General features: G+C 43.9%; 1 protein-coding gene across 1 annotated transcript in view; it reads right to left on the bottom strand.

The window, feature by feature from the left end:
* MYO10 (myosin X) overlaps positions 1–20652 on the bottom strand; it is a 192799-nt gene extending 172147 nt beyond the window's left edge. The window contains exon 1 of the mRNA XM_031443472.2: positions 20141–20652. Coding sequence (XP_031299332.2) covers positions 20141–20161 — 21 coding nt within the window. The 5' untranslated portion in view covers positions 20162–20652. The remainder of the gene's footprint in view (positions 1–20140) is intronic.
* Positions 20653–24768: the final 4116 nt, after the last annotated feature.

Here is a 24768-nt window from a genome sequence, read left to right on the forward strand (position 1 = left end):
ATCCCTGGCTCAGCCAAGTAAAACAAAGAATGGGTCCAAAAGACTGAATAATGCGAGGATCTACTCTGAAAATGCAGAAATTTAGCCTAGATCTCACCCTCACAGAACAGTTTCACAACACAGTAAATATTTTTTGGAAGCCAGCTAAAATGAACCCCAAGGAAAATATACACCATTTCAGTCCTTTCCCTTGCTCCCAAGTTAAGAAACATCTTCCTCACTATTCAGAGAGTACCAGCCCCAGTCAAGTTTGGCTTGGCCCACTCAGTAAAAACAAAATGTTCTGCATTCCTTGTCAACACTTTACAAACTGGGGACATCTTGCAGAAATCTACATTATCTGGTCTCTCTTTTAAAACTGGACCTGCCAAGACAGAGCCTTAATTCTTTCAGGTCTGTGAGCTGGTTAACCACAGTCCCCACCACTCCCTATAGTCCACAACCTGGATCATTTTACTCACCTTTCCTACCTGCCAGCCCTGAATTTGCAAGCCTTTTACATAGTGCCTCACACAGTCTGGGTCTCAAGACAGGTTCTGAAAAATGCATTATTTTGTACATAATGCCTCCATTCAGAGTAAGCTTTTGAAGGGAAGTGTTTAAATTATTTAATGGGCTTGTCAAGCAGTGCTCTTAATTAAACTTGGCTCAAATCAAAAGAAAATGAGTATGTTTTTAGACCCAGCTTGGGTACGATACATTAAATCATATCTTAATTCTGACCAAATGGCAGAATAAAGCCCTTTTTAAAAGCATGAATTTTAGCCACCCAAGTGAGTAAGTATTCCATTTATAGCTGCCAGGGGTTAAGCCTTCCAACATCTTTCACCCACCACCCTGCCCCACCACTCACACACACGCCCCATGTCACCGCCTCGATATTGAATTTCAGCCTCCAGCAAGTCAGACTTTTTCCATTAGTTTGGTTTGGGATGAATTCTGAGCTGTAGGCACGCTTCCTGGCCAGCTGCCAAATGAACACCAGAATGCAAAGAAATTGTTTATTCCTCAGAAAATAAAGAACTGATTCTATCTTCTCTTTGGTTTTCATAAAGTTCACCAAAAAGGAGCCTGCATTTCTCACGATGCGTCCATTCTGTTGTGATTGATGTCTTAACCCAAATCTCAAAATTAGCTGCTTTCTCCCCAGCTAAAAAACTATTCTCTTCAGAATTGAAAGGTGCTAGAAACAATTTTTTTAAAGGTACAAGCAGTTATCAGTATCCTCTGAACACGTTTGCCCATTAATTGGAAAAATCCAAACCCTGAGAAACAATCAACTCGCCTTTGACTCGCAATAGACCAGACAGCTGTAAGCTTGGTATGTTTGGAAGGAATCCAGGCCTTTGTGCCAGGAATTACTTGCCAACGTTTTAAACTGTGACTTTCTGCCTCTCCTTGCGCAGCCACCTGAAACTCAAGACTGAATGATTAATTTCAAGTTTCATCCCCGGTGTCAGAGAACCTCCTTCTTCAAGGTCTGTGAATGAAGTCATCTTTTGGAGAAACTGCACCTGTAGGGTGGATCCTCTAGCCGAAGAAGGAAGAGGGGAATCTGTCATCATGGAGATGCCCCAGGATGGCAACGAGTCAGAGACTAGGGAGGAGGCCAGGAGGGGCCGGCTCCACGCAGAAGCAAGATCAACCCTGAGCAGTGGCCGGTGGTCAGAGCAGGGTCAGAGGTGTGATGTGGGATCTGGGCATGGCCAGGGGACCACAAGATCTGGAGTCAGAACAAGAGAGACGAGCTGGAACTACAATTCATGTGCACATATGAAAGTTCAGAACTGAGGATGGAAAAATCAGAGCTCCAAGTACAAAAGGCAAAGCAAAGCCTAGCCCTGCAGGTGGGGGAGGGAGCCCCCAGGCACAGAAGGGTCACCAGTAGAAGGAATTACCTCCATAATGTGGGTTGCTTTCCGCACCTCAATGTTGAAAACTTTAATCATCATCTCAGTCAAGGCAAGAAACAATAAACCACACTCAGCCAACCCCCAGCTTCTTAAAGGAAGCAGGTCCCTGGGAACATGAACTTGGGCAGTTAAGTTAGGTCAAGTAAGGCAGAGGCACACTAGCAACTTCTGTCTGACCTCAAGGAAACGATAAAGACTTAATATTCCAATGTGAGGGCGGCTGGGCCAAGAAAGCTCACCGCTGATCCCACCTGCTGGCCGCACAGCCACTTTAATGATTCTGTGACCACATTTCCAAGGACCTTCATGAGTGTCTGCTAGACCATTCTATGAAGCTCACAGGCCCATTTGTACAAGAACCTGAATATCCACTCAGTGAATCTATGCTGTCAGAGAGTGGCCAGCAAAATGTCCACGACCATCTCCCAGCTGGGACCAGTGATGTCCCAGGAAGCCTACGTGGTCCATCAATGTCACTGTTAATTCTGCAGACTGGTTATTTCTGCTGAGTCCACAATTTTTGTTTTGCCTATTTGCAAATAGTGACTTTCTAGCCCCAGAAATGCCCTATGTTCAAGGAAGTCTGAGACAAAACACACCCTCGACTGTGTACAGGAGCCATGAAAATAACCTTGAAATAGAGTCACTACCAAGCGTGGGATTCTGTGTCACTAGGAAAAGTTCACACATTCGACGAAACCCACAGCAGTCTTCCAGACTGGCAATCCGTCTGGCTGGGAGAACCATGATAAGCCCTGGAGATATCAACCTGGAGGAGAAGGAATGAACACGCAGGCTCTGGAATCAGGCAAGAGACCTGGCATCTCGTCTACTAGCTGCGGGGCTTGACTGGGCACTTAAGCCCTCTAAGCCGCAGGCTGTTCAACTCCACATGGGATTGACTTTACTTGCTAACATGCAGAGCATTCAACGAGGTGACGTACAGAAAAGGCTCAGCATGGCACATGGCAACAAATAAGTGTCTCATCAATGTCCACTACTATTGCTGTTGTCAGTTTTAGAGGTCTGTAGCTTCTTGGTAAATCTGAGGGAACTTTTAAGGTGAAGCAACTGATCAAGTGCACTTCCCAGCGTCCTCTGGTGCCCCCTCCGTGGAGTCACGGTCTCAGGAGGGCAGGAGTGGGAATCCCACCTACAGTGAGGTGACAGCTTTAGCACAGCCTTGGTCTCACAAGGATCCCAGCCCATCACACTCCTGCTGGCACAGCTGCACCACGTTGCAGTCCATCAACATCGGTCTTTTTGACGAGCAGTTATCTCTGAAGCAAAGAAATCACTCGCCATACTCCAGTATCTTATCATTAATCTGAATTAACCAAGCTGGTGAATAAGGATGCGGTGCATGTCCCTCACCATGAATGGCTTGGTCCAGAGCGGTAAGTTCAAGCTTTGGTGATGATGTCATTGCTGTAGCCTCATTACCAACCTATCAAGCCCAGATTTCTATCATGAACCATGTTCAGAGTCCTTAATGCCACGGCAGGGTCAGTTAATGCCCAACAAATTATCCACTTAGTATATTAATGTTGTGTTAGACAGTGCTGTGGACTCTTGTTCTAGCAAATTAAGTATCCCATTTGGAGCCCTGAGGAGTCTTTATTTAACTGATTCTCAAGCAACAAACAAAACATGTACAACACTAAAGTTCATCAAGAAAGATGTCTCACCAGGTTAAAAAGCAACAAAGTCAATAGATAATAAGAGTATTTCCTTTTTTCGTCCAGCTGCCAGAGGTGGGGGAAAAGGTGAGGAGAAACATGAAAGGAACTCACTCCTACCATGCTGTATACTTTAAATATCTTACAATTTTATATGTCAATTATACCTCATTAAACCAAAACTAAAAAGAGAGAGAGAGAGAGAAAAAAAAAAAAAAAACCCACCCCACTCCTAAACCATAGATTAAATCCAGGAACTTTAAGATGAACCCAACCTAATTTCCCTCCTGCCTGAAGGTTTGATGAGAATAAGGGTGTGAACTTGTAAGTCATCTTTCACTGATTTTCAGCCAATAAAAGTTTTGCCTGCTGAGCCAAATGTCCTTACGAAGCTTTCGGTGATTCATTACCGTGTCTTGCAATTAAACATCACGCTAGGTGAAAATGAAGCGGAAAGAAAAAGCACACTCACTCATCAAAACTGGGAGAAGCGGAAAAGAAAAGAGAAGGTGTGGAATTTGTTGGTAAAGGTTCATTTATCCTGCTCAAAGAGGCTGCCTCTTGTATTACAAGGGTTGCTACCCCAAGCGCTTAGTGATTGAAATAATCAAATGACAGGCGAGGTCCAGAGAGCAGAGGGCAGATCTCGAATGCTGGCCCCTGCTAGCTTTCTTTCATCCCAGAAATACACACATCTGTTTCCTGGGCTTCCGTGACCAAACCTGCCCTAATGCCTATTCCTTTTGCTTTTTAGGATAAATGGAAGCTCATTGTTCAGGTCTAGAAAAATTACTTTATATCCCACTATATAAATATACAGGTTTGTTTATAACACACACATTTTATTTATTTTTCGCTAATGCCACAGAAACATTTTGGAATAAAGATAAAACTATAATAAGATATGACTATAGACCTAGATACATAATATAACTAAGCTATAATATAATTCAGATTATATTATACAATATAATTAAATTAAATTAATTCAATAATATTACAATAAATTAAAAATAAGATGACTATATCATAGATACACCCCCACCCCATAAAAAGGAGGTTGCTTTAGTAGCAACAACTTTAGTTAGAAAACATGGAAAATTAAAATACAGAGGGGGATATGGAATCAAGTCAATCTTCTCCCTCAGGGCTTCTCAGTCTTGCCACTGTTGACACGTGGACTGAATCAATTTGTATTGCGTGGGACTGCCCTGTGCTTCTAGGATGTTCAAGAGCATCCCTGGTTTCTTCCCACTCAATGCCAGGAATCCCCTCCCCACACTGACAGTAACAAGCAAAAATGTCTCTGGACTTTGCTAAATGTCCCTAGGGAGGCAAAACTGCCCCCTGTTGAGAATCACTACTTTACCTAAAACATAATTACATCCTTCATAATGTACCCAGACCCTGGCAATGTCCAGAGTGTCCACTTAATGACAAAGAATGTATGTGCTGATCCAGCCAGGCTAGTGCTTTTCTTTTTAAACTGCAAACTCTGTACCTCCTTAGGAATGAAAAACATTAGCAGCTACTATCATCACCGCCTTAACTGGATTACAGCTCGGCAAAGTTGATTTCAATGTAGACCATTATCTACCTGTTAAAAAATCTCACATCAGTTGAAGGAAGGTCGATACCTAAAATAGTTTAAAATTTTAGGCTGTAAGCCTGAAACTGCTCTCAAAGAATAAAGTCTCTATTAAAATAAAAAAAAAAAAGTAGTAGTACCCCTAAACTTGAATGAAACAGCACTTCATCTATACCTGCTGAGGAAGATGTGAGCAGCCGAAATGCCAGCTGAGTGCCACTTACATCTACAGGAGACAGAGCAATCAGCTCCACAGATGACAAGCAAGATTCTCAAACTGCATATAGATTCCAAAGCAAACAAGCCTTCTTCCAACATCACTTCATGGGAATCTGGACTTCATCAGAAACAGACAAAGCCAAGAAAAATGACTTAGGAAATTCAGTGTGACCTTTGCCTTCAGTGGAGATGCTCCCCAGAAACCTACAAGAATTTCATTGAAACCATTCTCTGCATTGTCTCTCAGAAGAGAACTCCTGCTATTCCTGTCACTCAGGATGAATGTCCAGTTGCTGCTGTCCCAGGAGCAATCAGAAGGACTGTGTCTTTGCTTTGTTTGATTATAGGAAAATTTCTACCCCTTGTTGCAGTCGTTGGCAAATTAGGTCATTTTTCTTAGGCTTGTATCACGTGACTTTGGTCGGCTCTCTGAGCAGCAGCAAACACACACTCCCAAAGCTCTCCACACAGATTCTATCCTCACCTCCTACGTGAACTACTGCCATCACCTCCAAATGAATTCAGGTGCCATGTGGCAGTCTATCTTTGGGTCCAAACTCTGGTTCTACCACTTCCCAGTTGTGTGAACTTAGGCAAATGACTTAACTTCTCTAAGACTCTGTATTTTCATATGCGCAATGGCATCAACCGTATAAAACTACTGGGCAGATTAAATGAATTAACCCAAGTTGAGACTTTAGCACAGTCTCAGCCCCTGGTGAGTGATCAATAAACTTTTGCAAGTTAAAAAACTGCATAAAAGGAAATGCAGACGGCACGGATGATGCAATGGCCAAGCCACAGTGCAGAGTTCCATGTATTCAAATTGTTACCAAAATCCTACACTATAGTAAGTCCTAAATCTACGTATTTCCTCCTTGGACAAATAAGCCATTGACTTGCATTAGAGAACACTGCTAGAGTCTACATTTTCTTTTCTTTAAAAGGTAATTTTGTCCAAAGCTGGGTGTGATAAAGGATATACCATTTTTTAAATTAGCTTCTAAAATTCCGCTTTCCTTGAGGAAACAGCTATTCAATTTCATCAAACATTTTATGATAATGCAAAAGAACACCCTCAAGGGACCTTTTATTCTTCTAAAGCTATATCCTATTTCCTTGTTTCACACGCACATACCAACTCCAGAGATTCCCACTGAGGGATCTGGTGGAGGCTTAAGGGGATTTTAAGAGACTCAAAAGACATAACCTAAGTGATAACGTGGTATTTCCGACCCCATCCTCTCGTGGTAGGCCCTGGGTAAAGTAACCTAGTTCTCTGTGCCTCAGGGTAAAAGGAATCTACTGGATGTCTCAAAGGTAATAGGTGAGTAAAGACGAGGTTACATTCCATGTGAAGAGCCATCTGAACTCCTTGAAAGGGATTTTTTTCCATTTCAGAATCACCCTTTCTTCACACTGCATACAATCCACAAAAAAGTGAGGCCTAAGGCAGCCAAGCTAGATGGATTTGTGCTCCCCATTTTTACTCTTAGAGCTGATGGCTTGTGTTTGAATTTTCTATGGTAAAATATTGGAAAATAATGGCTATGGTGAGAAGACAGATGCACAAATTACCCCTCACAACATATGCAAAGAGCCCCAGACCTGCTTACTCTCCAAAATACTGTACAGCAGAAGCCAGTCCTAATTTCACAACCAAGAGCTCGTTCTAATCGATGTTTTTCCTTCTGATATGTACGATGAAAAACAGGAGATATAAAAATACTTAGAGAAAAGAGACACTGGTCTTTTCGAAGAGAACCTTAAGAGAACATGGTTTTAGAAACTAAAATACAGTAAGCTCACCTCCCAGATCTGCCCAAAGGCACGAAGGAAATTGTTACAGCTGAAAAAGCTATGCTAACCAGAGAAGCAGCCAAGAATTTCAGTGCTCCTCAAGGTCTGAAGATTGCCAGAACTTACGGTCCACACCTGACTTCATATCCTTGAAGTTGAACTTGGCATCTATTTTGGAGAGAATCCCCAAAGGAATGAAAATCTTATGGAAACGCAGTAAACCTAGAATTAATAAGGCAGTTTTCTGATGACCCCATCCTAACAATGCAAGTCTTGTGTAGAAAGGTGGGGAGTCTGCTTCCAACTTTTATCTTCTTAGGAAACTGTAAGCAGCTCAGAAATACTGCCTAGGAAAGACTGCTTCTGTACGGCAAACAATACATCTACTAGATGTGTGCAAAAGCCTTTAGGCAGCATGGCCTTGATAAAACGCTTCATTCCCACACCAACAGCCTGCCTTAGTCAGAAAGCACGATGCTAAATCAAACATATATATGTATTACATATATACACATACACGTTCGTATGTACACACATATACATACATGATATATTAATCTCCTATATATAAACCATTTTAAACCAAAAAAAAAATTATCTTTTACACTTGAGAAGTAACAGCTTACCTACTTGCTGCAGAAACACTAGTCACACTCCACACCATAAACTTGGTGGAAAAAACAAGACCAAGTGGACAATGGTCACAGAAAACAGGAGTTACCACAAAAGGAAATCCTTATGTAGAGAAACCCTGTGACGTACACCCTAGGTGGTGGGAGCGGAGCACACGCGGCTCCCAAGGGCTCAGGGCTCACTCTCAGCTCAGATTCTCATTAGGAAAGGAAGAGGGTGGCAGTCAGGGGACCTGGGTGAGACAGCAGACCACAGGAGGCTGGCTCAGAAACCGGCGGTGAGCATCAGGGGAGTTCAGACTGCATGTCCTCCGGCTGGGGGAGCTGTCAAGTGGTCCCTCGCCCCAGGGATTAAAGAGGTAAAAAGAGTTCCTCTTCATGGGATTTACCTAAGTTTTCTCCCCCTGTGCCCAAGGCATGGGGCCAGAAACAGCAAGGAAGAGCCCGCGCCCAGTATAATATCTGGGAGATACTCCCCTTGCTTCTCTACTGGGCCCATTCACTGGGCATTCCTCCCCAACAGGCAAGACTCAGGACCAGAGCAAAGGCAAGGACCCCCAACCCTGCACCCCTAGGCTCCCAGCAGAGTGCATTCTCGGGTCTGTGCAGGGTGACAAGCCTTTGGCTGGAGGCTGTGCCTTGTCTCCTCCACCCTCTCTGCTCACACCTTCCACCCAGATGACCCCTCCCTGCTACCACCACTACACACCCAACTCGAGTCAGGACACCTTCCGTGGCCTTGGAAGTCTGGACATACATCAAAGAAACCCCCTTCCGTCCGGGCCTGCTGAGATACTGATGGATGACCAGAATATCTTGTCGCACTTTTGTTCAGCGTCCCAAGAAGTCTGGGCTCTACTGAATGTCACCATCCATTTGCTCACCTGGCTGGTCCACGTGGGGCTGTCACCTGTTAAGATTGCGACCTTGACAGCCCAGCCATCAAAAGTTATTGATTTCATGAAACTTCTGTCTCAGGGAAAGAGAGCACGAGTAGGAATCTGCTAGCTGGCAAGATGATAAGCAAGAGTTCAAATGCACTAGTTCTGACCAAACCGACCTTGAACTACTTGAGACAGTTACAAATCAAAAAAGTCTTTGACAACAGCACTTAAATCCACTACAAGGAATAAACCAGAAGGCCCACGAGAGTCTGAGCTCTCAACAGCCACGAAACAAACAGAGCAACTTATTACACAAATAACTGCGAGCCTCAGAATGATAATGGATGTCAGCACAGGTATCAGAAGGGTACCCATACACTGGGATAGCAGTGAGCAATAAAATGCAACAACCACGGATGCCCAAAACACGGGTGGGTCTCCAGGGCATGGGTGAAAAATGCCAACCTCACAGGATTTACACCGATTCCATTTCTGTAAGAGTCTCAAATGACAAAATGATAGAGAACAGATTAGTGGTAACTAGGGCCTGGGGGGAGAGTGGGACTATTTCTTGGGGGGGTAACACAAAAATGGGGGGAATTCTGTAGTATGATTGTGCTGGTGGTTGCACGGAACTGTACTGTGATAACATTGCTTAGAACTACACACGTGTGCATACAAATGAGTGGATGTAAAAACTGGTGAAATCAAGACACAGAAAACAAACTTCTGGTTACCAAAGGGGAAAAGGGAGGGAAGAGGGATAAATTAGGAGTTTGGGATTAGCAGATACAAACCACTATATACAGAACAGATAAACAATAAGGTTTTCTGTATAGCACAGGAAACCATATTCAATAACTTGTAATAACCTACAATGAAAAACAATATGAAAAATATATATACGTATGACTGAATCACTATGTTGTTCTCCAGAAATTAACACTACATTAACTACACTTTCCTGGCTGACATCCTGTACTCCTGTTACCTATTGTTATATAAGATGTCACAACCAGGGAAGCTGGGTGACAGGTACACAGGACCTCCCTGTATTATTCTGGCAATATCTGAGTCTATATTAAAAAAAAAAAAAAAAAGGCAAAGCATGCCAGAATAAAATTGTACAAAATACATGGGGGAGAGGGCAATAGATACAACTTACCTCAACATGTTCTCAAAACTTGGAGAAGATATTATCTCCTTCTTTCTTAGTAGAGAACAACTATCATTTTGATTACTCAGTAAAATAAATATTTCTCCCATGCTTTATGGTGAGGACTCTGGGAACCAGATTTAAAACACCAGAAGGGAGACCAACAAAAGCCCTCGGGGCAGATGGCACAGCTGGAAGTAAATATTCCAACCAGACACAACTTAGACGATAAATCGCGTCTAAGTATCCAAGTCTCACGGGGAGAGTTTGGATCCTAAGTTGAATAAAATTTTCACACTGATAACTGCGGGGTCCCCATCACCCGAGGGGTGAAGAGTCATCAGAAATCAGCACAAATAAGGAGGGTGATGAAAGTCCCAGCAGAATCCAAATTTAAGCTCTGGCCATCAAAGCTTGAACATGACGCTATGATTCTCAGCTACAGCGATTTTGCATCCATCCCCCTACGTCCCTCCCCCTGGAGACACCTGCAAGGTCTGGAGATGCTTTTGGCTGTCACAGTTTTGGGGGGTGGAGGGGTGCGAGTGCCACTGGCATCTCAGGATCAGAGGCCAGGGATGCTGCTTCACGCCCTACAATGCACAGGACAGCTCCGAGCTACAACGACCGATCCAGCCGAAATGTCCAGAGTCCTGAGGCTGAGGAGACCTAGAAAGAGGGCACACTTGCCCACATCCGAAAATCTGAGGCTGGAAAAATTTCCACACTGGAGATGCACCTTGGCCCTTAGCACACATCAATAAAAGAACAAAATGTGGGCAGAAATAAACAGAAGCAAACCTGTATTAAATGACCACAGTATGCATCGTAAAAGGTGGAGTGTCATTTTCACCCAGCACTCAACACTTCCATTTTTTAAAGTCTGTGGAGGGGGAGGGTATAGCTCAAGTGGTAGAGCACATGCTTAGATGCACGATGTCCTTGGTTCAATCCCCAGTACCTCCTCTAAAAGTAAAAAATAAACCTAATTTATACATAAACCTCCTCCCCCAAAAAAATAAAATTAAAAAAAAATTTTTTTAAAATAACAAAGTCCATGGAAAGACTTCCTAGATATAATTAATAAAAATAATAAGCCTTAAAGTGTCTCTCACTCACTCATTCACACACACACACATAACACCCCCCTCAACAGTGCTATATGTTACCTAAATCCCTGCAGCTAGAACCACCACCACATAACTGCTCTGGCTCAGGGTTAACTCACAAGGATACTTAATTACAATGCAAAGGAATGAGAATTAAAAACAAAAAATCCATACAAACTAGTCCCAACACAAACGGCCAATGGCTCCCTGGAGGGTGTAAAGCCAGGTCCCCTGTGTGCTTTGCCCTTAAATGAACAGCAGGTACAGTGCTGGGGTCTTCTGGGGGTCGGATATGAATCCACAGCCCTGCTTATAATTAACTGAGAAGAACGCCTCCCTCCTCCACTCTGGCTCAGAGAAGAACCTAACAGTGGACACAGAAACCCAGGATTATGTGCTGACTTCCTCCGTGAAACAATGCATGTCGTTAACTCTAATAAGAAGTTACAAAACCCCTGCCTTCGTAAATATATCATGACAGGGTGTCTCAGCCTTGCCTGGGTGAGGCTGGGCTCACAACCCTCAGAAAACTTGCTGCCAAACAGTCTAAGTAAAAATGTGCAAAACCCTTTGATCAAACATCTCCACTCCCGGAAAATTTTATCCTCAAGAAATAATCAGACAAGTGTGCAATGACCTGAGTACAAGAATGTACGTCTGCAGCTTTCTGTAAAAGCAAATATCTAGAAACCATCTAAAATGAACAAATAAGGTGATTTACATGCCTTTGAATGAGCAGGGCCACTCTTAGACCAGACACCTAGGACTCCTCCCTTGGGCTACAGGCTTTAGAGTGCCCTGTACATCACAAAGGGAAAAAAGGTAAATAAACAGAAGCTCCGTATATAAAGAGTGAATCATGGTCTTTCACGGCAAATGATATTATCAATTTTGAACTTGGCAGTAGTGAGCAGCAATTATTTGATATGAACTATTGTTTACTATTAACAATATCAGCAAAAGCTGCTAAAATCTCCCAAACTAATTTAGCCACTTCACTTTTTAAAAATGTGTTTTTAAAAACTTGAGAAAAATTTCCTCAATCGAATGAAACATGCATCAAAACTGGTAGTTCAAGAAAATATTAAAAAAAATTAGACGAAGGAAGTTAAAAAAATTTGCAGGACTAGGAAGAAAAACATTCACACAAGCATCATCCCTTACCACATCTTTATATATAGACTACTTTCTGGCCAAGATGCATTAAAGTTTAGTCTCATCTGAAAACAGATTTTTAATGAATTCACTTCTGTCTTCATTTTCTTTATAGTATACAAAGGACTGAAAAGTTTGAGGAACAATTTAAGAAATAGGGAAAATTCACACTATTAAAGACTTATATAATGAAATTAAAATACTTTTTTACTTCCTGCAGTATCAATAGCCTGTATTCCTTTTTCCATCCAAATATTGCTGCATGAATTTGGTTAACAATGCCAATAACTACTGTCCTGCCTTTGCAAGGCAAGCCTTCTTTAAATTGAAATCAAAGAACCACAGTGACTCAAGAAAGGATTTCTACTTTGGTGTTACTGTCAATAAAACAAATTACTGTGAAACTCTTGACTGTAACCATATAATTAGTGATTCTGCTGAAATATGGGCAAGGAGAGTAGCTCTATGGAAAATTTATTGTGGAGTCTGTGTCTGTTACTCATGCAGACATCACTGGCCCAGCAACAGAACACCCACACAGGTGCAACTGCGACTGCCTCCATCCATCCCGCGTGGTCTGACTTTCAGCAACAGAACCCGCCACTCTTGACATTTTTCAGTTGTATCCCAATGAAGCTTTATTTCTCAAATTAGGAGACCAGAAGACACTTACTTACCAGTTTGGAAGCTTGATCTATAACTTAAATATTGAGATATGCGATATGGGGCTTCCATTCATAACTCGTTCGTGCCCCTGGTCCTGTCTGCACACATGCGAGTTTCTTGGCATTTAAAGCTTTTCTCAATCAACTCTTAAGTGAAAAACATTCCAGGTGTCCTTTTACAGAAAGATACAGAGGCAGAGAAACCATATACCACAAAACATTAAGAGTAGGGCTGGGGAAGTTTTTGCCCTTGACTTAAGGTGTTTTCTAAATTTTCTAAACTGAGTACACTCTGCAGGATTAAGGAGAGAAAAAAATGAATTTAAGAATGGCATGAAAGAGTAATATGGTAAATCTATGTTTATCAAAGCTTTTGTTTTTAAGAACATTCCTAATGCGAAATTTATTCCTAGTAACACAAATTTAAGTATCTACGAAGCTACTAAAACCCCCAAATCAATGGTAGCCGCACACATGAGCCTGCAGTCTACTAGATAAATTTCTTTTAAACAGAACTTTTAACACACAAAGTCAATATCAGGAGCAGATTCTTCAAAAAGTCCACCTCTCCCCAACAATGCACATTACAGTCAATGGACACTGCTTACATGTTATTAATTGACCCTCAAAAATGACACAAAAGAATCATAGTATTCTTTGGGGATCCAGTGTTAAGTAAGAGACCAAGTGAAAAAGCTACATTCTATTCCAACACCCCCAAAACTTACCTCGGCCCTTAAGTCACTCACAGGTAGTAAAGATAAACATTCCTACACCAAAGTACAAAAATTCAACCTTGCCCACCTTTTCTAATGTAAATCTCTCACTTTTTTTTTTTAATTACCACAATTATAAATGCTGTTATGCGGAGTCAGTTTTCACCCTGAAGAGCAGATACTGAAGCTGGAGGAAGGTAAGACCGTTTAAGTGCATACCCGCCAGCTGGTCCTGCCCTGCTCTGGCTCTGTTTCAAGAGCTGCGTCACAGCTTCGCCACAAGCACTCTGATACTTTCTCCCCCTGTAACTGGCAGAGTCAGATGATATGATGTCATGTGACATGAGAGGCTAGATTTAAACTGGGGACTCAAGTTTCTTACTTGATGCCTGGTGGGCACATTTTCCAAACAGCTCTCAGCGACGCAGCAAAACGTTTTATTCAAGGAATGCTCTTTGAGAAATGCTCTGCTCTGCTGTCAATGATCACCCCACCCACGAGCATTAATAAGCTCACAAGTAAAGCGACGGATATGGAGAAACTCTGGGAAGGCAGCCAGAATCTTTAACCAAAAGAGAAGATTCCATCAGAAAACCTCCAGGAGGAAGACTCCAACAACGGATAGTTAGAAGTGGGGAGTCAGATGAGTCTCACCTTTCATTTTAATTTAAAAAATACTTCTCAAAACTCTAGCTTTCTAAGTGCCTTCCTTATTATTTAAATCTTCGTACCATCCTCATGAGGTTGGAGCCAGCAGCTTCAGAAGCCACATTTTACAAGGGAACAGAAGGTAACTGTCTCTCCTAAGCAAAACAAAAATGAGTGGCATGCTCAAAAGCTGATTAACATCACCCTCCTGGGTCTGCCATGTTTCTGGGGCTCTGGCCACTTGTACTCCCAAACCCGCATGCAGTTTTCAACTCAAAATTCATCTACTAACTGCCTACGGTATAAAGCACTTCATCAAAGTATTTAGAAACAATGACGCAAGCATAAGGCAAGTGACACCCACAGGAGAGGAAAGCATGGCCGTGAATAGCAGAGAGACTCCGGAGACAACCTGTCTAGGTTCAAAGCCTGGCCATCCCTTTCTGTGTGACCTGGAGCCAGTTACTTAACCTCTCTGTGCCTCACCTTCCTCCTTTAGGAAGCCTTACTCATAGGGTTGCTATAGGGATTAATTACTGACTGTACACAAGTGCTCAGAAACGTGTCTGGCACCTAGTAAGCCCTCAGTACATCTCAGCCATATTTATTACTGTTTTCAAAGAACTGTAAAATGCTGCATAATCAAGGGAGGAAGAAGAATCTCCTCTTGCTATAAAAAAAAAATCTGTACTTGAGGGGAAAGTAACACAAGGATAGAATCCTATCCTCAAGGACCTTTCAGTACAAACAAGGTGATAAAACTTATAAATCAGATATTAACCCTCTCTAGGCTCTGTTTGCTCATTTGAGAAGTGGGGGGAGGGGAAAAATAGAAAGAAAGGTAAATAAAGCCTCTAGCTAACAAATTCCTAACAGGACCAGGACAGAAAGAGGCACAGCCAAGTTCAGAGGAAAGAGAGGAAGGAGTGACCATGAACTAGGCCTGTCACGGATGGTTTCAAAAAGGAGCCAGACAGGCAGGACATCCGATCAGCAGAGAGGAGGGCACAGACACAAAGGGACAGAGTGGGACCGGGAACAGAGCCTCAGGAGTAGAATTCATGTGGGGGAGAGGAGGAAAGCGTTGCAAGGTCACAAGGCCTTGGAAATCGGACTAATGCATGTGAACCTGATTTTGTAAGCAATACAGGCACGCTTTACAGACTTCTGGAAAATCAGCCAGACATGTACTGGTCAAAAGGAAGAGAATTAATAAATGCAATCTATCACCAGAAATGATACTGGTAACAGCTCTAACACCAAGAGCCCCCTGCACCATTGGGTGCTGGGCTCTCAGTCACCACCAAAGGCTGCTCGTTCCTAACTTCTAGGTTACTATAACCTTTTCTTATCACTAACCTACCAGGTGCCAAGTCCTTTGTAAATCTTATCTCGAATTCTAATAACCATGCAAGATCGACACTATTATGCTCACTTACAGACAGAGAAAGCAAGCCCCCGAAGGAAGGTCAGATAATCTGGCTGAGAGCCCACAGGTGGGGAGGGTGCAGCCGGGCTCCCCGAGGCCACATCTTTTCTACACTCAAGAATGAGGCGCCCTCACCCTGCCCAGGGGCAGTCAGGCCAGGCTTCGTGGAAACTTGGCTGGTTGCTCCTGCTTGAGGGCTCCCTGCAAACCAATGGCCTGAGAGTATTACACAACAATTACTCTGAGTGCAGAAGTTTGAAACCCATTAATAAGAAGGTTCCCCACTTCCTACTGATCCCCATAGGAGCACACATTCAAGGCTCGTGTCCTTACTAAAGGTGACCCCACTGAAAAGCTGGCAGGGCTGGAAAAGCAAGCACCCTGCCCTCTCCCTGCACAGCCCTGGTTAAACAGTGACGGCCCCTCCCAGGCTGGTCTGGGCCTGATTTGGTGAGAGGTGAGCGCCTCGAACAGCAGGCCACGGGCGGACGTGGGGGACCAGCCATGCCCTGCCCACCCCACCCTGGACAGGAGACAGGCTCCCTGCTCCAACAACTGCCCTGCTCGCAGCTGATCCTGGAGCTTTGCTGGCAGGGCCCCAAAAATGAGCACCTGACTACAGAAATCCTTGCAGGGTATGCAGAAAGGGCAAGACACCGTCACTCCATGGTGGGAAAAAGGGACACCAGGGAATGTTCTGATTCCATTTTACAGTCGTCAAAGGGTTCATCCTCAGGATGCGGTGAGACAAGGAAGTCCTCTGTGCTTCCTTTATGCCCTTGAGAAATGACAGGAGGGTGGAGGGGAGAAGCTGCCAAAAATAAGTCTTAATTTTTTTTTAACCAAGAAATATAAGACGTGAAACAAAACAAAACACTATAAAATGTGGAGAAAAACAGGCTCAAGAACTCATTCCAGGTTAAACTCGTGAACTCCAGGTACTAAACTAAGACATCTCCCCAAATTAAGTGGAGATGAGGAAGGTGTTTCCACTTAACATCTTGAGAGTCGGGTTTGTTCCAACCCAGAGTGAACAAGGCTGTAAGAAGCAGGTACAGCTGGAATGTTTCCCACCAACAGTTCATCCCTTAAAACATTAGTATCTGCTTTATGCTTGTATTAATGAGCACCTTACTCAGGAATATTTTTACATACTTTTTCTGAAAGTCAAAGTGTTCACCTATGTCCCACTAATAACCCTCAAAAGATCTTTTGCTTGAACGGCCATTAGGCCACTCCTGTTCCTTAAACAGAAGACAGAAAAGTCAAGTTCATTTATGTGTTCAACTGGTACCGACTGGCCCCTCCAGTATTCAGGGCACTGTGCTTAGTCCTGAGGACTTGGAAACAGCGGCCCCTTCAAAACGTCAACCACACGTTTGCACAGTAGTCTTGTTACTTTCCTGGCTGAGCCTTTTCAGTTTTAAAAATTGCTTCTGGTTACATACGTACCTAAACTTAGGTTCCTCCTGAAGTGAACTTTTTAAAAACTTACCTCTAAATGCTGAGAAAACAAATTTCCCAGAAGTGCGCACACAACTTACACAAGAGAAGTCATAAAAATCCAAGGCAGGCCATGAAGAAACAAACTCAGTTGGGGAGTGTGGGGAACTCGGTGTCTCCCATCTGGGGGGTACGCTCTGAGGTCAGGAGCCCATCAGCTGGGGGGCACAAGCCTCACAAGCTTCGGGCTGGCGGCAGTAAGACACCGGATGCTACTTAAAGCAGGCAAGAAGCCTATGCCTGCAACACGCACAGGAGTTAATTCCACAGGGCAAATGCTTGGTGAGTCTAGCTCAGTGGTTCTCAGCTGGGAGTGACTTTGCTCCCTGGGGCTCACTGGGCAATGTCTGCAGACACCTTGGTTGTCACGACTCCGGGTGTCACTAGCATCTACTGGGTAGAGGCCAGGGGTACTCAACATCCTACCAAGCACAGGAGGGTCCCCCCACACCAAAGAATTAACATGTCAATGGTACTCAGTTTGAGAAACCCTGGTCTAGCTCTAAATAGCAGCTGTTAGTCACAAGGAGCTCCCATTTCCTTATTATTTGGCCATTCACACATAAAGCTAATACATGTAACATCTCATTCAATTTCTTCTTCAGTTGTTCACACTGCTTGTTGGACAGCCATTTGAAGCTCATACATCATCATCCCTAAATCACAAGGGGAAAAGTTACCAAAGAACAGGGCACCACTTAGTGATAAATGAGGCTCTACAATTCTGTTGTCCTTGGAAATGTATCACTTCACACTCACTGTTTCTACTCTAACAGGACATTACAAGATGTTCTTCACTGAACAATTTAACAAAAGGATGCTCTGTTATGAGACACTGAAGAGTGACAGGATCTACATTAGGAGTTTGTCTCCAATCAATACAGCAATGCATAGCCTCTGTGGCTCTGCCTGCTTCCCATTCAAAGCAATTATGCTGAGGGGAGAAACTCTGATTAGAAATTAATACTGACTAGAAATAAAGATCAGAATTAATTTCTGATTAGAAATTAACACTGTAACATAAATACAGCCCAAGATTAAAGGTATAACTTTAAATACATAACCATTTCCCAAAATACTAAGGTCATCAGCAACAGAGGAAAAAGGCTGTGGGTTCTATTAACCATCTTTTCAACCTTGAGCAAGCAACTTAATGTCTTTGGTTTAAGAGTCTTCATCTAAGAAAGAAAGGGAATGGAGAAGATGGACAACTTCAACATTATATTAATCATGGAAATAAAATTCCACAACTAGGTCTCCTTACACTGAACCAAGGTATAGTGTAAGGAGAAAGGGCTTGGAAGTCAGACAGGACTGCTGGAGGGTAGGAGGTTGCAGCTGTCTCGCGCTATCCTGCAGTTTCCCCCACTTGCGCTAGGGGGCAGAGTTCTCCCGAAGGGGATTTCACTGGACCACCCCGGTCCACGGACAGGCTTCATGGGGACTGAGAACCCAACAAACGAAATACAAATTCTACGTCTCATCAAATTTCCTAAGGGACCCATAACACAAAATCAAAATAAAGGCCTCCCTACCCTCTCTGCCCCTCTCAAAAAAAAAAAAAGTTAAGAATTAGTGTCCTGCAGGCAGGGCCTGAGGTTTTCCAACAGATGAAAGCAATTAAACATAGCTCACCGGTCTTTCATCATTGGTTAACCTGCAACTCCTGCAAAAAGTTCTGGTGCCTTCTTACAAGCATGAAACAAAGGTCTATGGATTAGAAAATGCTACTGTCTCACAATTAGAGGTTTCATTTTTTAAAAAAAAAAAGGTAAAAATATATTAATGAATGATTAATTCCTGTCCAATCTACCTCTCAGTTAATGTGGGTATCACACGTGAGACATCACTTTGAAAAAAGTGGATAATACTATTACACGAGAATGTATTCATCACTTTGGTCATTATAATCAGCTATCTCTAGTAAGCGGGCATCCAGAAAGTACAATGACTTGAAATAATATATCCAATTAAGTCTGACAAAGCGAGTTAGCCAACACAGAGGCAAACCCTCACCAGTCTAATTTGCTGGAAGTTTCCAAAACTGTCCTGGATTTACAATACATCCCTTGCTTTCAGTGAAAGTCACTTCAGACTCCTCAAGTCAACTAAGTTTACTTTGAGCCACTTAAAACCTCAAACTTAAATAGAATTTGTTAAACAAACACAACCAAGAAAGAAAAGGGAGCCAAGAAACCACAGTAACTCTCGACCCCCCCCAACCCCCCCCAAAACGGTTCTCAAGTCAAGAGTTTCAAGTAACTCCGGTGTCCCGCCTTCAACGACCCTAAAAGGAAGATCGTTTTAATCTTAAAAAATAACCTGTTTGTCCTAAACGATCTTCTTCAAATTCAAATTCAAAATCTGCCAAAGACAGCACAAATATTTGATCTTTTCATCTTCCCTCTGGAATGATCTCAAATTCTAAACGAGCACTTCTTGGTGAGCACTAGACCTAGGCTCCAAAGGTCCGACCGGCAGAGACTACGGTGAATGATTAAACCCTCGCCTCCCCCTTCTCACACTTCATTAAGCCGTCTCCTCTGGAAGTGTTTGCACCCCTCTCACAGGAAGCCGGCACGTTTTGCAAAGGAAATACCAGACCAGACCTTTCTTGGGGAAAGGCACGTCCCCGCTGAACATTTTATTGGGTTTCCTGCACCCAGGCAGCTGGGCATGCAGATCCCCCGTCCGGGCCCCTAGTCCGCCGCCTCCTCTCGCGCGGAGCGCCGCAGGGACACCCGGTGAGCCAGCCACCCACGCAAAAGGACGCTCATCTTCCCTGCATCCCGGAGCCAAGTGCGAGCGCGGGACAAAATAAAACCTGCCCCGGCTTACTCAGCCGGAGACTCCCCGGGGGTTGGTCTCAGGCGACTCCCAGAAAGTCTCGCCCTCTCGGGCTTAAGAGTGCGCGGTAGCAAGTGTGCGCGCGGCGCGGTACGCACATCCCTCCCTCCCTGGAGGCCAGTCCGGACAGGAAGGGAGTCCGCGCCGAGTCGGGCCGGGCCGCCGGCGCCTGCCCTCCCGGCCGCGAGCGCACTCACCTCGGGGAAGAAGTTGTCCATTGTTCCCGTGCGCTTCCCAACTTGCCAGAGTCCGGCTTCCAGCTCGCGGAAGTCAGCCCAGCTGAAGGTCCGAGGAAACCATGCGTGTCACGGCGCGACTCCCAGGAACTCGAGCCCCCAGGGCTCCCCCGCTGCCATCTCCTTCTCCCCTTCTCGTCTTTCGCACCTTTTGTTTGCCCAAACCCAAGTCTCTAACTCATCCGTCCCAACCGCAGCCTTTGTCTCCAATTTCTCCAAGTTCCTCACTCCTGGACGCAGCGCTCGCGAGCGGAGAACAGCTGGTGGCACATTCTTCCCGCGGGCTGAGGGAGGGCGGCGGGGGGCTGGGGAGCGCGCCCCTCCTTCTGCGCTCCGGCCGGAGGCGCTCCGGACGGGCAGGGGAACAGCAGCCACAAAGCGAGCCCGGAGTTGCTTTCCCCGCGCTAACGCCGCCGCGGTGAGGACTCGGGCGCCCGGGCTCAGCCGGCTCACCACCTCACCGAGACTTGCAGACCGGAGCGCACGGTCCGGCCCCGCCCACTCGCTCGCCTCGCCCCGCCCCGCCAAGAGCTGAGCCCCGCCCACTCAGCCGGCCCACCCTGCTCGCCCGCCACGCCACGCCCCTCCAGGGGCCCAGGCCTCGGCCAACCCCGCTCCGCGCTTCCGCAGGGTCCGGCCTCGCCCGGCCGGCGCGCCCCGCCCCCATCTACGCCCAGACCCCGCCCTCTCTGAGCCTCGGGCCACGGCAGCCTCCGCGGCAGGCGGGGAAGGCGGGGTCCAAGCGGTTTCCCCCTCCTTCCCCGCCTCCCCGTCTAGGTGCGGGCGGGGGTGCTGACTCCTCTCTGGTGAAAGAGACCAAATAGTCACCAAGGAGGAGGGGTTGGGGGACTTTTTTTGTGCCTTTGATCTTTAGCGAACCCTGGAACTGGCTCAACGCGGATCTCATTAATGCAGCTCGGCAGATGAGCGACCCCGGGGAAGGAAGCGCGGTCCGCGGAGTTGCCCCTTCTCTTGGACCAGATCAAAGGGGAGAACGGAGGCTAATCAGAATTTCTGGAAGCTGCCTTCCGGTGTGGTGTTTCTCTCCTGCGGTCAGGTTAAAAGACGTTTTCATTGCAGCGGGAAAATGTAGTTTTGTAAACAGAGAGGACGTGGCCAATTGCACCTTAAAAAATGTAACCCTTTTCCTGGACATAAGGAAGCAGATAGGCAGACGGAAGTGAGATGGATGAAGGATCAAATCCACCTGGTACTGAGTCTTAGTTTCCTCTAGGGCAGGTTTTCAAACTTGAGCGCGCACAGGAATCACCTGGGAATCTGATTAAAATTCAGATTGGAACTGAGTGGGGTGAGCACTGATTATCTGCAGTTCCAGCAAGCTTCCAGGTGCCCTCAAAGAAGGACACCTGGCCTTGTGCTGTTCTGCCAACTGTTTGGAAACCTGTAACAAGTAGAAAAATTGAGGACAAAGGTTTAGAAACATTTGTAGCAATGTAAAAATGCCACGACATAAAAGCACATGATCGGTGGACTCTTCGAACCGAGTATAAACCAGTTTGGGTGTTGCCAGACACCGTAGTGAGTCACACCTGGCACAGCAGGGTTCTCCTATTGGTACCTGGCAGATTGGAAACAAAAACGACTGGTTCCTCACCACAGATGGTTTGAGAAGTTCTCTCTAGGGGATTTGCCAACTGCTACTCATCCTTTAAAACTCAAGTGGGAAAGTCACATCTTCCAGGGGAAGCCTGCCCAGAGATGCCCAACCACTCAGCCCCCTTCCAGCTCCACCTAACCACCCGGTGTGGCTTATTTCTAAGACTACTGAGGAAACTATACCATGATAAGGGTTTTTTTCTTGGTGTCCTACCCATCTTCAGTTGGGAGATTAGAAGCTCCTTAAGAGAGAGGACTGTGCTTTCAAATTTGTATCCCCAGCCTGTCTCAGAGAACGAATGAATGAAGCATCCTTCTGTAATCCTTATGTAAAAAGTGAGGCATGCTTGCAACTTATCTCAGAGGAGTTCTTCAGCATTAATATCTTTGTATTCACTCCCCTTCCCTTTGGAAAGAGTCAAGGTATAAATTAACTCGGGATATTATGCTATGTGATTGCCCTGTTTCACAGGTTCACACATGTAAGCCATTAAAGATTGTGTCCCAGGTTGCATGGAAAGTTAAGATGGAGCCAGGATAAATAACAACCATCCCAGGCACCAATCAAAGTGCTTAGTCAAATGAGTCCTGCTGCCACCTGTGTTCAGATACTGGAACAGAGCAATTACAGTCATTATGGTGTTAATCTGTGTAGCACATCACTCCAGAGAAAGTGCCAGGCAGCTTGTTCAAGTAAGGGTGTGGATGTGGCTTGGTTCCCAGCATCAGCCCAGCGACTGATGGACCTGGCCATGTCATTTCAAAGTCACTCTCCAATACTGGCTCATCACTTGTCACAAATGTCCCATAGCATTACAACATGTTAATAATAGAAGAAACTGGGACACTTTAACCTCAATTTTCCTGTAAAGCTAACATTGCTCAAAAAAAAAAGTCTATTAATATTTTAAAAATCACTTCCCTGTTGATTAAGAAGATATGGTTAATAATTATATACCCCCCCAACTAGAATTGTGAGCCAGATCCAATTCATAAGGGTTGACTTTTACTCAATTATATTTCTTTAAAAAGTTTACACCATTTTATCAAAATCCCCAGGACAGTTGTTAAAAAGAAAAAAACAAACAAACAAAAAACATGACTGTATCTCAGGGGTGGGCTTGGTGCCTAAGAATCTGCATTTTAGTAAATACCCAAGTACACAACTCTGAGTTTGCAGGTAACTGCTTTAGGTTGTCAGAATTCATCAGCTTTTCCATATAAATGCACAGCTTTAAAAGGTATAAAGATAAACTGGAGCAGCAAGATTCTATTTGCTGAACAAACAGCAAAGTGCAAGATATCAACATTCAAGTATTTGGGGGTGAAATCAGTTGTTTAAAAGGGCTATGTTAAATTTACAAGAACTTTGAGAAAGTTGACAGAGAAGGGGATGTATTTTAAATCAGTAGATTTCTAAGAATATCCACTTGTTACCTTTTTTTTTTTTAAAGTTAAGGGCGTCCTTTCAAGGAGCTTTGTTGCCCCTTGGTCAAAGCTGTTTGGGCTAAAACATGAAATCCTGCCTTCTGAGAACTGACCAAGAGTCAAGAATATTAATGCCAGATTGGGCACGTTTCTCTGAGGCTAAGTCCCTTCTTAATTATCCTCCTTATTTCTCTGACACCATGCTAATAGAGTGTTGCACTTGCAAAATAAAACACCAAAAAAGCTCACGTTACCTTCTCTTCTTTAGCTGCAAAAATTAATCCATCAGTGACAAATATATATTTGTAAATAGATGGAACCATTTCCCCACTTAAAGGAGACTTCTGTACATGTATGTGTCAGTTTTTGTTTCCACCACATGTTTGTTGGGTTTCGTTGAAATGGGTTGTCTTAATTTCCTTTGTGATTTCAAATTGAGTTTCTTTGCTGTTGTTGTTCTGTTGCTGCGAGCATTTCCTAATCTGGATGTGTCTTTGTGTACAGAGTCTTTTTCATTACTTTGGTTTTCATAAAGTACTCACCTTTAATTGCTCCAGTCCAACTAATGGTTTAATTACTAGTTACAGAAAGGGAAAGTTCTGGAGTTTCTTTCGCACAAATTAGAAGTTAATAACTGACACAACCTTAAAATCCTGTTTTTCATGCTTAACTAAACAGCAGTCCCTTTCAGTTCGCTTATAGTCTTGGATGTTTAAAAATTCACATGTTTTTGCCTTTTGAACAAACGAACATTAAGGGACTCCTTTAATGTTGTTTAAATTTTTAAACAAGTGTTCCTTTTATTTCTCATAACTGACAATCCAAAAACCCTCAAGGGAGTTGTTTGTTTTGGGGTTTTTTTATGTGAAACTTTAAAACAATTGTGAAAGATTTCTTTAGAAGGAATAAAATGGGAGGGGGGAATACCTGAAAATTTCATATTGTCGAATTAAACAGGTACAAAAGAATAAACACAGAAATAAAGCAGAGATAAGACTCTCAAAAAACTAACTTGCTAGCAGTCATTTTTCTAAACAAGATGGGCTTCGGCTGAGACATCATTTACCCCATCAGACAGTTCTCAGTGGATGGTCAATGCCAACTTTGAGCAGGATCGATGCCCCACCACTTCATACACCAGCAGGAATGCTTACTAAATTGATATCCCACACAAACACAGAGCTGTTTTCATAAATTAATCCATTTCCGCTTAAAGGGTCATGTCCTGAATATCATATGATATCACTTATATATGAATCTTAAAAAAAATACAAATTTTATTTACAAGCCAAAACTAGACTCATGGACATAGAAAACAAACTATCATTACCAAAGAGGAAAGGGCAGGGGAGGGATAAATAGTTTAGGATTAACAGATATAACATTACTATGTATAAAATAGATAAACAGCAAGGACCTACTGTATAGCACAGGGAACTATATTTAATTTCTTGTAATAACATATAGTAAAAAAGAATCTGAAAATATGTATATGTGTGTATATGTATAACCGAATCACTTTGCTGTACACCTGAAACTAACAT

Source organism: Camelus dromedarius, chromosome 3, assembly GCF_036321535.1.
Source record: "Camelus dromedarius isolate mCamDro1 chromosome 3, mCamDro1.pat, whole genome shotgun sequence".
Taxonomy (NCBI): domain Eukaryota; kingdom Metazoa; phylum Chordata; class Mammalia; order Artiodactyla; family Camelidae; genus Camelus; species Camelus dromedarius.